The sequence below is a fragment of the Microcaecilia unicolor genome, chromosome 9, assembly GCF_901765095.1.
Source record: "Microcaecilia unicolor chromosome 9, aMicUni1.1, whole genome shotgun sequence".
In the NCBI taxonomy this organism is placed as follows: domain Eukaryota; kingdom Metazoa; phylum Chordata; class Amphibia; order Gymnophiona; family Siphonopidae; genus Microcaecilia; species Microcaecilia unicolor.
In genome coordinates this window covers 219,184,868-219,198,093 of record NC_044039.1, presented here as the reverse complement: position 1 = coordinate 219,198,093, position 13,226 = coordinate 219,184,868, and the positions used below count along the sequence as shown (strand labels likewise).

At 43.7% G+C, this 13,226-nt stretch overlaps 1 protein-coding gene across 1 annotated transcript in view; it reads left to right on the top strand.

Moving 5' to 3' along the window:
- NRXN3 (neurexin 3) overlaps positions 1-13,226 on the top strand; it is a 1,814,506-nt gene that overhangs the window by 1,621,038 nt on the left and 180,242 nt on the right. The window contains 1 exon segment of the mRNA XM_030213725.1: positions 12,355-12,662. Coding sequence (XP_030069585.1) covers positions 12,355-12,662 — 308 coding nt within the window.

Here is a 13,226-nt window from a genome sequence, read left to right as displayed (position 1 = left end):
TATTTGAATTAATCTCCAAGTCGTAAATCTTGAATCGTATTTGTGGACTTTAGTGGTTTAAATATAAATTGAGGGAATGAATACGATTCATCCCCTTTTTTTCCCTCTTTTTTCTTTTTAATTTTCCTTAAATGATTCTGTATTTAACTACTTTCTATACAAGCGTGTTTTGCTTGGTATGTAATAATTAAAAATTATAAATAAATTAAAAAAAAAACTAGTTAGGAGAGCTGGTAATACGTAGTGATACATAGCACACAGTGTATTACAACTTCCTTGAGGGTCCGTAAGAAGAGGCTTTCTCAAAACAGCTCCGCAGACATGGGATGCATGAAGAGAGAATGGCAATGTTGCTTTCTGCAGTTCCGTTCTTTCTTTTAAAAAGGCACGGTCAAATATTTCGTGCTCAGTTGACTTGCAAAGTTAGGTTTCCCCATGAGGAGAGTGAGAGGTAGATGGGGAAATGAAGATGGTTCTCCTAGTCTGTCATCTTCTGTAAAAAGAATGGGTAAAATTAAAATCAAAACCCAAACAACTGGTCAAACTCCTTAGACCATGGGGGTCAACCATAAGACCCGTTGGCCAATTGTAACCCTTCTTCTGGCCCACATGGTTGGAGAGGCAACATTGACAGAAGTAGGAAAGGGTTTCTCCATCTTGTGTTGTGCTGATTGCATTGGTTAGGAAGAGGAAGACAGAGGTAGTGCAGCATTTCAGGCCATGTCTTCCTCCTGATATTGCTGGGCCCCAAATGTCTGAAGTGAAACATAGTAACATAGTAAATGACGGCAGATAAAGACCTGTACAGTCCATCCAGTCTGCCCAACAAGATAAACTCATTTTATACCCGAGTTTGATTTGTCCTTACCATTCTCAGGGCACAGACCGTAGAAGTCTGCCCAGCACTGTTCCTGTATTAAAAGTTCTGAAGATTCCGGAATCCCAATTAGTAGCAACATTCCATGTAGAACCCCAAAGAGTAACATAGTAAATGACGGCAGATAAAGACCTGTACAGTCCATCCAGTCTGCCCAACAAGATAAACTCATTTTATATGGTATGTGATACTTTATACAGTGGTGGAAATAAGTATTTGATCCCTTGCTGATTTTGTAAGTTTGCCCACTGACAAAGACATGAGCAGCCCATAATTGAAGGGTAGGTTATTGGTAACAGTGAGAGATAGCACATCACAAATTAAATCCGGAAAATCACATTGTGGAAAGTATATGAATTTATTTGCATTCTGCAGAGGGAAATAAGTATTTGATCCCCCACCAACCAGTAAGAGATCTGGCCCCTACAGACCAGGTAGATGCTCCAAATCAACTCGTTACCTGCATGACAGACAGCTGTCGGCAATGGTCACCTGTATGAAAGACACCTGTCCACAGACTCAGTGAATCAGTCAGACTCTAACCTCTACAAAATGGCCAAGAGCAAGGAGCTGTCTAAGGATGTCAGGGACAAGATCATACACCTGCACAAGGCTGGAATGGGCTACAAAACCATCAGTAAGACGCTGGGCGAGAAGGAGACAACTGTTGGTGCCATAGTAAGAAAATGGAAGAAGTACAAAATGACTGTCAATCGACAAAGATCTGGGGCTCCACACAAAATCTCACCTCGTGGGGTATCCTTGATCATGAGGAAGGTTAGAAATCAGCCTACAACTACAAGGGGGGAACTTGTCAATGATCTCAAGGCAGCTGGGACCACTGTCACCACGAAAACCATTGGTAACACATTACGACATAACGGATTGCAATCCTGCAGTGCCCGCAAGGTCCCCCTGCTCCGGAAGGCACATGTGACGGCCCGTCTGAAGTTTGCCAGTGAACACCTGGATGATGCCGAGAGTGATTGGGAGAAGGTGCTGTGGTCAGATGAGACAAAAATTGAGCTCTTTGGCATGAACTCAACTCGCCGTGTTTGGAGGAAGAGAAATGCTGCCTATGACCCAAAGAACACCGTCCCCACTGTCAAGCATGGAGGTGGAAATGTTATGTTTTGGGGGTGTTTCTCTGCTAAGGGCACAGGACTACTTCACCGCATCAATGGGAGAATGGATGGGGCCATGTACCGTACAATTCTGAGTGACAACCTCCTTCCCTCCGCCAGGGCCTTAAAAATGGGTCGTGGCTGGGTCTTCCAGCACGACAATGACCCAAAACATACAGCCAAGGCAACAAAGGAGTGGCTCAGGAAGAAGCACATTAGGGTCATGGAGTGGCCTAGCCAGTCACCAGACCTTAATCCCATTGAAAACTTATGGAGGGAGCTGAAGCTGCGAGTTGCCAAGCGACAGCCCAGAACTCTTAATGATTTAGAGATGATCTGCAAAGAGGAGTGGACCAAAATTCCTCCTGACATGTGTGCAAACCTCATCATCAACTACAGAAGACGTCTGACCGCTGTGCTTGCCAACAAGGGTTTTGCCACCAAGTATTAGGTCTTGTTTGCCAGAGGGATTAAATACTTATTTCCCTCTGCAGAATGCAAATAAATTCATATACTTTCCACAATGTGATTTTCCGGATTTAATTTGTGATGTGCTATCTCTCACTGTTACCAATAACCTACCCTTCAATTATTTTATTTATTTATTTATTTATTTATTGCATTTGTATCCCACATTTTCCCACCTATTTGCGGGCTCAGTGTGGCTTACAATAAGACTTGAATAATAGAAATACATTTGTTACGACTAGGTTATAGAATACATTGAACAGAGTTGTGCGAGACATTCGAATATCCTTAGTAGTATAGCAGTGGGACAACAACATAGGGACATTAGAAGGAGACAATGAGAGAAAAAAGGGCATTAATAGGCACCTAGACATATAGTGTACATACAGTAGTTCCATGGTTGAATGTGTGATTGACTGGATAAAGGGATGATGGATCAGATGTGGATGTGTATTGCATTGTGAACAGTCAGTAGTTTCTATGTGTTTTGGCTCTTTCCGTAGGTTTGTTCAAACAGGTGTGTCTTCAGTAGTTTACGGAAGGAGGTTTGTTCGTTAATCATTCTTAGGTTGTGTGGTAATGTATTCCAGGACTTCGTGCTCTTGTAGGAAAAGGTTGACGCGTGTATCGTCTTGTACTTCAAGCCCTTGCAGGTTGGGTAGTGGAGGTTGAGGTGAGTTCGGGATGATCTTTTGGCGTTTCTAGGTGGTAGGTCTATTAAATCAGACAAGTACGCTGGGGCTTCACCGTAAATGATCTTATGGACTAGTGTGCAAGTTTTAAAAGTAACGCGGTCCTTGAGTGGAAGCCAATGTAGTTTCTCTCGTAGTGGTTTTGCCCTTTCATATTTAGGTTTTCCGAAGATGAGCCTGGCTGCTGTGTTCTGGGCTGTTTGAAGTTTCCTCAGTAGTTGCTCTTTGCAGCCTGCGTATAATGAGTTGCAGTAGTCCAAGTGGCTAAGGACGAGGGATTGCACTAGGCTACGGAAGACGGATCTTGGGAAGAATGGTCTAATCCTTTTCAATTTCCACATGCTGAAGAACATCTTCTTGGTTATGTTATTTGCGTGAGTTTCGAGTGTTAGGTGGCGGTCGATAGTCACTCCAAGGATTTTTAGCGTTTCTGAGATTGGAAGTTTTAGGTTTGGTGTGTTTATCACGTTGAACTCAGTTGTGTTGTATTGGGAGGTGAGTATCAGGCATTGGGTTTTTTCTGCGTTTAGTTTCAGGCGGAATGCATCTGCCCATGTGTTCATGATGTGTAGACTTTGATTGATTTCGCTGGAGATTTCTTTGATGTCTTGTTTGAATGGGATGTATATGGTTACATCATCGGCATATATATACGGGTTGAGGTTGTGGTTTGATAGGAGTTTTGCTAAAGGGATCATCATTAGGTTGAATATAGTTGGATAGAGAGGTGATCCTTGTGGGACTCCACATTCAGGTATCCATGCCTTGGACGTGGTTGAATTTGATGTGACTTAGTACGAGCGCAGGGTTAGGAACCCCTTGAACCAATTCAAGACATTTCCTCCGATGCCAAAGTATTCAAGTATGTGTAGTAGGATTTCATGGTCAACCATGTCGAAGGCGCTAGACATGTCAAATTGTAGTAGGAGTATATTGTTGCCGGTTGCAATTATTTGTTTGAATTTGGTCATAAGGGTGACTAATACTGTTTCTGTGCTGTGATTCGAACGGAATCCTGATTGGGCATCGTGCAATATTGAATGTTTGTCTAGATAGTTTGTGAGTTGTTTGGTAACCATACCTTCGGTTATCTTGGTTATTAGTGGTATGGATGCAATTGGCCTGTAGTTGGTTATTTCGCTCGTGTTTTTCTTTGTGTCTTTAGGAATTGGTGTGAGTAAGATTTTTCCTTTTTCTTTTGGGAAGAGTCCATTTTGTAGCATGTAGTTTATGTGGTTTGTTAGGTTTATTATGAATTGTTGAGGAGCAGTTTGCATGAGGCTGTTTGGACATATGTCTAGTTTGCAGTTAGATTTGGCATATTTTTTGAGAGTTTTAGAGATGAGTTCTTCTGGTAATAGTTCAAATTCGGTCCAGGTTCTGTCTGCTGGGTGTGTTCCTTCTACTGGATCTAGACAGTCTAGGAGAACGGTGTATTCTATAGGGCTTGCGGGTATTTTGTGTCGTAATTGTACAATTTTCTCCTTGAAGTATTTTGCAAGGTTGTCGACACTTGGTATATCTTTGCTGTTGGTTGTGACAGGTGTGGTGTCTAACAGTTTGTTTACGAGGTTGAAGAGTTTATGTGTGTCTTTGTAGTTTGGTCCTATTAATGTTTTGTAGTGTAGTCTTTTTGTCTGTTTGATGGTGTATTTGTATTTTCTTCGAAGTTGTTTCCAGTCGTTTAGTGTTTGTTCATCTCTCTTTTTGTTCCAGGCTCGTTCAAGTCTCCTGACTTGTGTTTTCAGTTTTTTCAGCTCTTCATTGAACCATGGATTTGCATTTTTCCTGTGTGATGTTCTGGTTTGGGCTGGGGCGATTTTGTCTAATGTTGTTATGCTTATATCGTCCCATTCTTGGAGGAATTGGATGGTGCTAGCGTTTGTAGTCCATTCGCTCTGGTAGATCTGTTGCCAGAATGTTGTGGGGTTTATTTTTCCTCTCGTTGTGTAGGTTGTTCGCTCATGTTTGTTGATTGTGTTTGGTTGTATTTTTTGCCAGTAAAGGGTGACATTTGCTTTATGGTGGTCTGACCATAATGTGGGTGTCCATTTTGTGTTGGTGAGTGTGATAGTTGAGTTCGGTTCGAGTCTATTTGTTATGATATCTAGTGTGTGTCCTTTTTCATGTGTTGGTTGTAAGTTGGGTATTTGCAGATCCCAGAGTTGTAGGAGTTCTTTGAATTCTCGTGTACTTGGTATGGTGTCATCTTCTAGGTGTAAGTTGATGTCGCCTAGTATGAGGATGTTTGAGGTTGATACGCAGGTATTCGAGATGAAATCCATGAGTTGTGTTTGGGCGTCTTGCCATTTTCCTGGTGGCCTGTAGAATAGGATTGTGTTAAGGTGTCCTATTAGGCTTGGATGGTTGATTCTTGTCGAAGCAATTTCAAGTTGTGGTGAGGTAGATTCGCCTGTGATTGTGATGGTGAATTCAGGTTTGTGTATTAAAGCTATTCCGCCTCCTCTTTTTTTTCCATTTCTTGTCCAGTGCGTGATTTTGTATTCTGGTGGGCACGTTTGTAGGATGGCGGGGTCCGTAGGACTATGGAACCAGGTTTCTGTGATAAATAAGAGGTCTAGTTTGTCTGTGGTGATCCAATTATGGGCTGCTCATGTCTTTGTCAGTGGGCAAACTTACAAAATCAGCAAGGGATCAAATACTTATTTCCACCACTGTATGTATACCCGAGTTTGATCTGTCCTGGCCTTTCTCAGGGCACAGACCGTAGAAGTCTGCCCAGCATTGTTCTTGTACTAAGTTCTGAAGCTAACATCGAAGCCCCTTAAATTTACACTCCAGCCCATCCCTTATCTATTCAGTCACGATCAGGGCGTAGACCGTTCTCTCTCCCCATGCTGATGCCTTGAATTTGGAGGAGGATAGCAGCACTGTGACACTTCCGACTGCATTCTCCTCTCCTGCTTCCCAGACTTGCTGTTGCACTTTGAACTGTGCAGAAGTACAGTTCCCCATGCAGTTCAAAGCATAACATCAAAGCCAAGCAGCAGAGGAAGACGATGTGGTTGAAGGTGCCATGTTACTGCAACTTTCCTCCTCCTCCCACCTGGCATAGTTATGAGACCTTGAGGGAGGAAAAAGGGCCAAAATAGTGAGAGAGGATGGGGAAAGGAGAAAGATAGGTTCTGAATCATGGGGGGGGGGGGGGGGATCTAGGATTAGGAGAGGGAGGGCTTATAAAGAGAGGATCCCCCTCCCTCTCCTGAGCCTAGAGCCTCCCCCCCCCCCCCACCTCCACCATGACTCAGAAACCTAACTCCTTTCCTAGATCCTCCTCTCCTCATTCCCTCTCCTTCCTCAATTCCTCGATGCCCCCTGCCCTCTCATTCCACATCACTGGCCCCTTCCTGCCCAAGATCTCCTCTTCCTCTAGGTTTTATCTTTCTCTCCCTTCCCACAACCAATCACTAACATTCCTTTACTTTCAAAAGCATCAAATAAAGGTCAATATTCAGCCAGCACTGACTACGCCCAGGCTCTGGCATTGAACATCAGAGTCTTCAGTGGCACCCGGAAGTTATGTGCCATACCTGCCTAACTAACCAAATAACTGCCTTTTCTGTGGTCCATCTTGCCCAGTTAGATATGCAGGAGCTGGCACTGAATATAACCAGTGCCTGAATAACTTCTAGGACTACCTGACTGTGCTCCAGGACTTCCCTGGCACTGCCCAGTTCAGTGCCGCTATCACCAGCAGGCCAGCTCAGCATAGTTTAAGTGGGCAGGAGCCTTGCTGAATATCCCCCTTCCCCTTTTGAAAAGGAAGTTATACATTTACATAATTTAATATGCAAATATACTTGTGCATTACATTTCTCCCTCCCCAACCCCCTCAGTGTACATATTTTTCATTGCAGTCCAACACTGAAAAGGACTTTCAGGGGCTCTGGCCCTGTCCCACTCCATCCTGCTACAAATGGCTTCCTACCTTGTATAACGGCAATTTGCATCTCCCCAGCCCATAACACCCGAGCTGTAGCTTAGCAGTGACAAGAACAGTGTGTCCTGGATTTTCGCTTGAACAGTGAACGATCAGAATAGCTTGTACATCTTGGCTGGTCTAGAGCAGATGGCCTGGTCTCATTACCGGCTTTCTCTCCTGCCTTGACCCTGAACGTTCACCATTTTGAGATGATGGACACATTAAGTTCTATTATCCTCAGTCAGACACAGCAATGTCTAATGCGACAAAACAGCCAAACCGAAGGCCATTATATCTTAAACCCAGCACTGCCTGTCCTTTCAGAAGCACATTTTTAGTGTAATAATGGGGGCCGAGCAACGCCGTGTAGGGACTAATAGCTCCAGAGGAATTCCTAATTACTTGATGGCAGCCTGTGCATAAACCCCTGGGACTCCTGTATTGTGAGTCTATGACATGCTTGGTGGGGGGGGGGGGGGGAAGGATCATGCGCCAGAAAGGACAGTCACAGCGGGTTTACGAGGCCCACGATACAGACAGCCCAAGTTACTTTGCGACGTTAGCAAGACAGGAATAGGATAGGGTGAGGAAATACGCCTTTCCCACCACCTCAGAAACAAGCACGATGGGTATAGCATTTATATATTTTACCTGTAAATACGAGGGGCTCAGTCCACTCACAAAGAACAGGAGAAAATTTAGTGAGCTGGATCTTATGTGCAGCAGACAGAGCTTTCAAGATTGGCGTTCGTGTTAATTGTTGTATACACACAATATATTTTAGTTATTTATTTTGTCACATTTATGCCCCACGTGTTTGCAGGCTCAATCTGGCTCACATTAAACCGAGAAGGCAATCGCCAACCCGGTTGTTAATCAATTACAATATATTGTGGTAAACAGAGAGTAGAAGAACATGTTGAAAGGAAAAAGAGTCCAAAATAGTCCATTAATGTATTGCTTTGGAGGACTTTAGGATTTATGTTGGATCCTGGGAGTAGGCTTTCTTGAATAAGCTGCTCTTGAGTCATTTCCTAAAGTTAAGATGATTTGGGTAGTTTTGACAGCTTTTGGTAAAGCATTCCATAATTGGGTGCTGATAAAGTTAAAGGAGGTAGCGTAAGTAGATTTATACTTGAGGCTGTTGCAGGTAGGATAATGGAGGAATGAACGGGATGTAGATAATTGAGAGGGTTTTTTGTTAAGGAGCGCTCGCGGTTTTAGCGTGCTAAACATTAGAGGCGCCAATGCATTCCTATGGTTATCTCTAACGTTTAGAACGCCAACAATTTTAGTGTGCGCTGAAAACGTGAGCGCGCCTTAGTAAAAGACGCTGTTAATGCTTTAAAAATGTACATCTTCCAAAAACAAACTGAAAATCAGATGCATGATTTACCTTTGGATAAGTTCTTTTCTCATACTCTGTCCTGCTTCTCCTTTTTCATCTTGGCTGTCTTCTGATTGCTCTTCACTGTTTTCATTTTTTTTCTTTTTTCCTTCACCTTCTTTCTCTTCCCTGCATCTCTTTCTGTGGCATATTTCTCTCCATCTCTTCTCCGTCATCATTGCCTGCCCTTCCCCTGTGTCTCTCATGACCATTGTTTCTTTTCCATTCCATTTTATTAACTTGATGCTACATGCAAAAAAATTAAGTGGTTTACAACCAAATACTAAATAATACATCTCAACGCAACAATACAATACAACTCAAAATAAAATCAGTACAATAAAACAATAAATGAATTATAAAAAAAACCTAATGTCATCATTTTATAAACCTGAATAAACAGCTATGCCTTTAAATGTTTTGTGGGAAAGCAAATGATTTTCATTCTTTGTCAGTCCCTTTTCTCTGGCTCTCTGTCAATCTTCCACTCCATTTCCAAAGCTAACACTCACATCTTTCTATTTACCTTTCTCTTATCATGTCTCTCTGCTCTCAGGCCACAGTCAAACCCCCATCTCTTTTCTCAGACTATCCCTGTCCCCTTCCCAGTCACTCATATTTCTCTGGCTCTAACTCCCCCAACCAAGCCCCTCTCGCTGGTATTTACAGTCCTCCCACAACCCCCATTCATGCTTTCTCTGACTCTCACTCTACTTCCCATCCTTCTCATCTCTCGCCTCTCTTTAGTTCCCACATACTGGATCTCAGCCTTCCGGTCCCTTCTTGCTGCTCATTTCCCTTTTCTGACAGTTGCCCCTCCATAGCCCTATCTGTCTCCTCTATGTGTCCAAATCTGGATCCCAGCTCCCCATCTCTGCTTCAACACCTTGTTCAGCAGCCTTACTGTGTGGACAGGAAATGACTTAGTTCCATCCCCCTCCACCCCCCCCTGCTGTTCCTCCTGAGTCTACTGTGCACACTTCCTGTCAGGAGCGCAGCCAGACACCCAATTTTGGGTGGACCTGGGCCCAAGATGGGTGGGCAGAAGGAACCCCACCTTGTCCCACAAGTGATTTGGTCTCTCCCTCTCTCGCCTGCATGCCATATGGTCTCTCAAACATCCCCCCTCCCCCACCTAGCAGATTTTCCCTGGCAGCGAGCAGCAACTAATACACACTGCTCATGTTGGCCCCACAGTCTTCCCTCTGATGCAACTTCCTGTTTCCGCCTAGGCGGAAATACATCAGAGGGAAGGCTGTGGGGCCGGTGCGAGCAATATGTATCAGTCGCTGCTTGCTGCAGGCAAAGATCTGCTGTTTACAAGGTATACAGGAAGGGCAGTTGTTGGGAGTTTTCGGCTGGTGGGGCTTGGGGATCCCTGCCAGCTACATCATAGGTGTGCTACTACTGGGTGGGCCTCAGCCCAAAGTGGGTGGGCCTGGGTCCACCCTGGCCCAGCCTTAGCTACTCCACTGCTTCCTGTATAGAATGGAAACACATAGTCCCTGGTAGAGAATGACACGGGGACAAAGTTTGTCACTGTCCCCGCAGTTTCTGTCTCCATCTCCGCCTGTGGGATCTGTCCTCATCTGCAGAAGCCTCGAACACTTATGATTTTATATTTAAATTAAAGTATAAAAAGGAATATTATGCTGTGCAACTGTTGTGTATAAATTAGAAATAGAAAACAATAATGAGCAGCTATAATAACCCTTCCAACCCCAACAATAGCTGACTTCTACTACCCCAAGGAATCCTAATCCACCCTGTTAAAATGTCCAGGGGTACAAAATTCAGCCCATTCTGTATGCCCTAGAGGGGAGAAATATGCTCTATCAAGCACTGTTATGATTTTTTAATCTGTGGATGAATAAGTTGTCAACAATCTGAGGATTCAGTCTAGCTCTCCTGTCTTCCACAGTCCTTCCTGCAATAGAAGATGTGCTGGTAGCAGGAATGTACAGGATCCCCCCATGCAAATTTTGCTAGTTGTGGCCAGCATGTTTGCTTGTGTTTCCAAAAAAATCAAAATATCGTCATCTGCATCACTCAAACAGAAATAACAGTCCAGTTCTTTAACAGGCTTCAAAGCAGAAATTGACATGCACAGGCTCTGTCCCCATCCCCACCCCATCCCCTTGGGCTCTGTCCCTATCCCATCCTCTAGTCCATGGCCCCGCCCTTTACGCAGAGACCACGCCTCCCATTCTCTGCACTGGGAGAGGACCATTAACAATAGGAGGGGAAGGTGGAAAATACAGGATAACAGAATCTGATGGCAGGATCCGTCTAATTTGCTAGTTCCCCCTCCTGCTGTAGGACCCATCTGCCCTCTAGCTTCAGCTTTACTTGCTGGCATTGTGGGAACTGTTCGTTTTGATTTGCTGCGAGTTCTTTGAGCCCTAGCAATTTCGTTTATGATCACCAAAGCTTCGTACAGAGAGCAAGATATATAGCGCTTTTAATTATGGGAAAGACATCTCCTTAGCCATCCCATAACTGGTGCTGTAGGTATTTCTACAGCCCCAGCTATGTTCTATAATTCTCCCTTGGCTAACGGAGGCTAAAACAGACAAAGACAGGGCTTGTTTTAATACAGCAAGACAGAGCACATGAACTAAGCGTGCTGCGGTATTGTACTTGCTGAAAATAAAAACATTTAAGCTGTAATTGTGTCGTGTTACGAGAGGAGAAGCTTAGCCCTTGGGTCTGCAGTTGCATTTTCAAGTGCTAGCTGTTACGTCGGTACAAAATCACTGTCAGAAATCATCAAAGAAATCATATATCCATCACTGCCTGATAAAATCTGTCCCTAGTCCACGCCGTCCTGAATTTGAAAGAGCGATTACTAAATTACTGTGCCTGCTCCATGCAATATGTCTAATGCGTTCTTCAAATGCCCTTTACTTAGTATTCAGAGGACTTTTTCCCGTTAAGTAACACTGAAATTCTTTAAGTTCCATTGCAGAGCATTTTCATGCTTTCTACAGCAGGATCCCCTCCCCCCCTCTCCCCGTCACCTCTTGACCATATACTGTACTGCTGTGATCACCTGCTCTTCATTTTCTATGTTTTTTGGTTTAATGTACTGCTTTTAAGAAAGGTGTATGGAGACCAAAGTTCTCCATGAATCCCCCATCCCACCTTAAACGTTCTTTGAAAGGTCTGCCTTAAAAATGAAGAGGGCTCATTTTATTCTCCTGCTCAGTCACCCTCTCAAGGGTCAGCTGCTGACGCTGCTCCTTTAAGTGCTAGGTTCACTTCATTTTCATTCTGTGGGATGGACACTCTCTTTCATTAGAAGGCCAGTGTTGTAGACATCACTCCACGCATGGTTCAGTGCAGTTAGGCATTCACACAGCTGGTACCAGTGAAGTTACATATGATATATTGTGTACATTGATGGGATAATACAGCGTTGCTCAAGATGCCCACCGGCTGGCAAGTCATTGGCACCACATCCCTGCATTAAGAAATACAGCTTTACTGTATTACAATATAGTTTTTCTCTAGGATTTAACTTGCATTTAGCATGGGATCTGAGAGCGTCTCTTGCCATCAGCTTACCACTGACTGTTCACAGGCTCTTAGATTAGTATCCAACCTACTTTGTCCAAAGAATAGCAAAATGTCAGTTCTGTTTGGGTGGCGAGCAAGGCCTACAAAACATATGAAAAGCAGTTGCTGGAATCCAAAGATGAAGGCAAGGTCAGATTCAAGAGATAATGATAGACTCTGCAAGGTTTAACATCTCCTATAACTCTTCTGCTCCTTAAGATTTGACCTGAATCAGGCTGAGTTTAGGTGAGGAAAGAAGACTTTGTCAATAACATTGTTTCCTTCCCCCTCACTCCCTCCACCAGGCCGCAAGTTAACCATCTTCAACGCTCAGGCACAAATAGCTATTGGTGGAAAAGACAGAGGACGCCTGTACCAAGGTCAGCTCTCCGGTCTCTATTACAATGGCTTGAAAGTACTGCACATGGCCGCCGAGAACAACCCAAATGTTAAAATCAACGGTAGTGTCAGACTCGTAGGGGAAGTTCCACCCATCATGGGAACAACGCCGACGACTTCTATGCCACCGGAAATGTCAACTACAATCATGGAAACCACAACCACCATGGCGACCACCACTGCAAGGAAGAACCGCTCCACACCCAGCATTCAGGTATGGCATCTACTTTCTTTGTTTTCAAGTTATTGAATTATTAATTTACAATTTAACCATTAGCTTAGATTAAAGGTTACAGTTTAGCCAACTATAGTTAAAGTATTCCCTGCCATCTCTTCCACCTCATTCCATTATTTTACCAGTGTGCCTGAGTGGAGATTCGGGGGTATGTGCTCGCTCAGTCTTTAGGCTTTGTGTCAAAAGTAGCTCATAAGATGAAAATTAAAATGGTGATTATAACGAGTGGAACTGAACTGAGACCAACAGCTCATTTCATGCACACCAGTGTAGACCATGAGATGACGATGACATTCTGTCACAAAGACCAGACCAAATACAGATTGCTAAGGTAAAGCTAGTTTGTGCATTTACACCATTTCACTGAACCAGACACTCTCCTTCCCCCTTTCATTTTAAAAATGATGTTGTTGTTATGAATATTTGCCCAACTCTCATTGTTGGGCAGAAAACTCTCATGTGCCCAACAATGAGAGTTTACATGGTCATGTACAAAGATATTTATTTATTTACTTATTCAAGCTTGTATCCCATAATTATCCA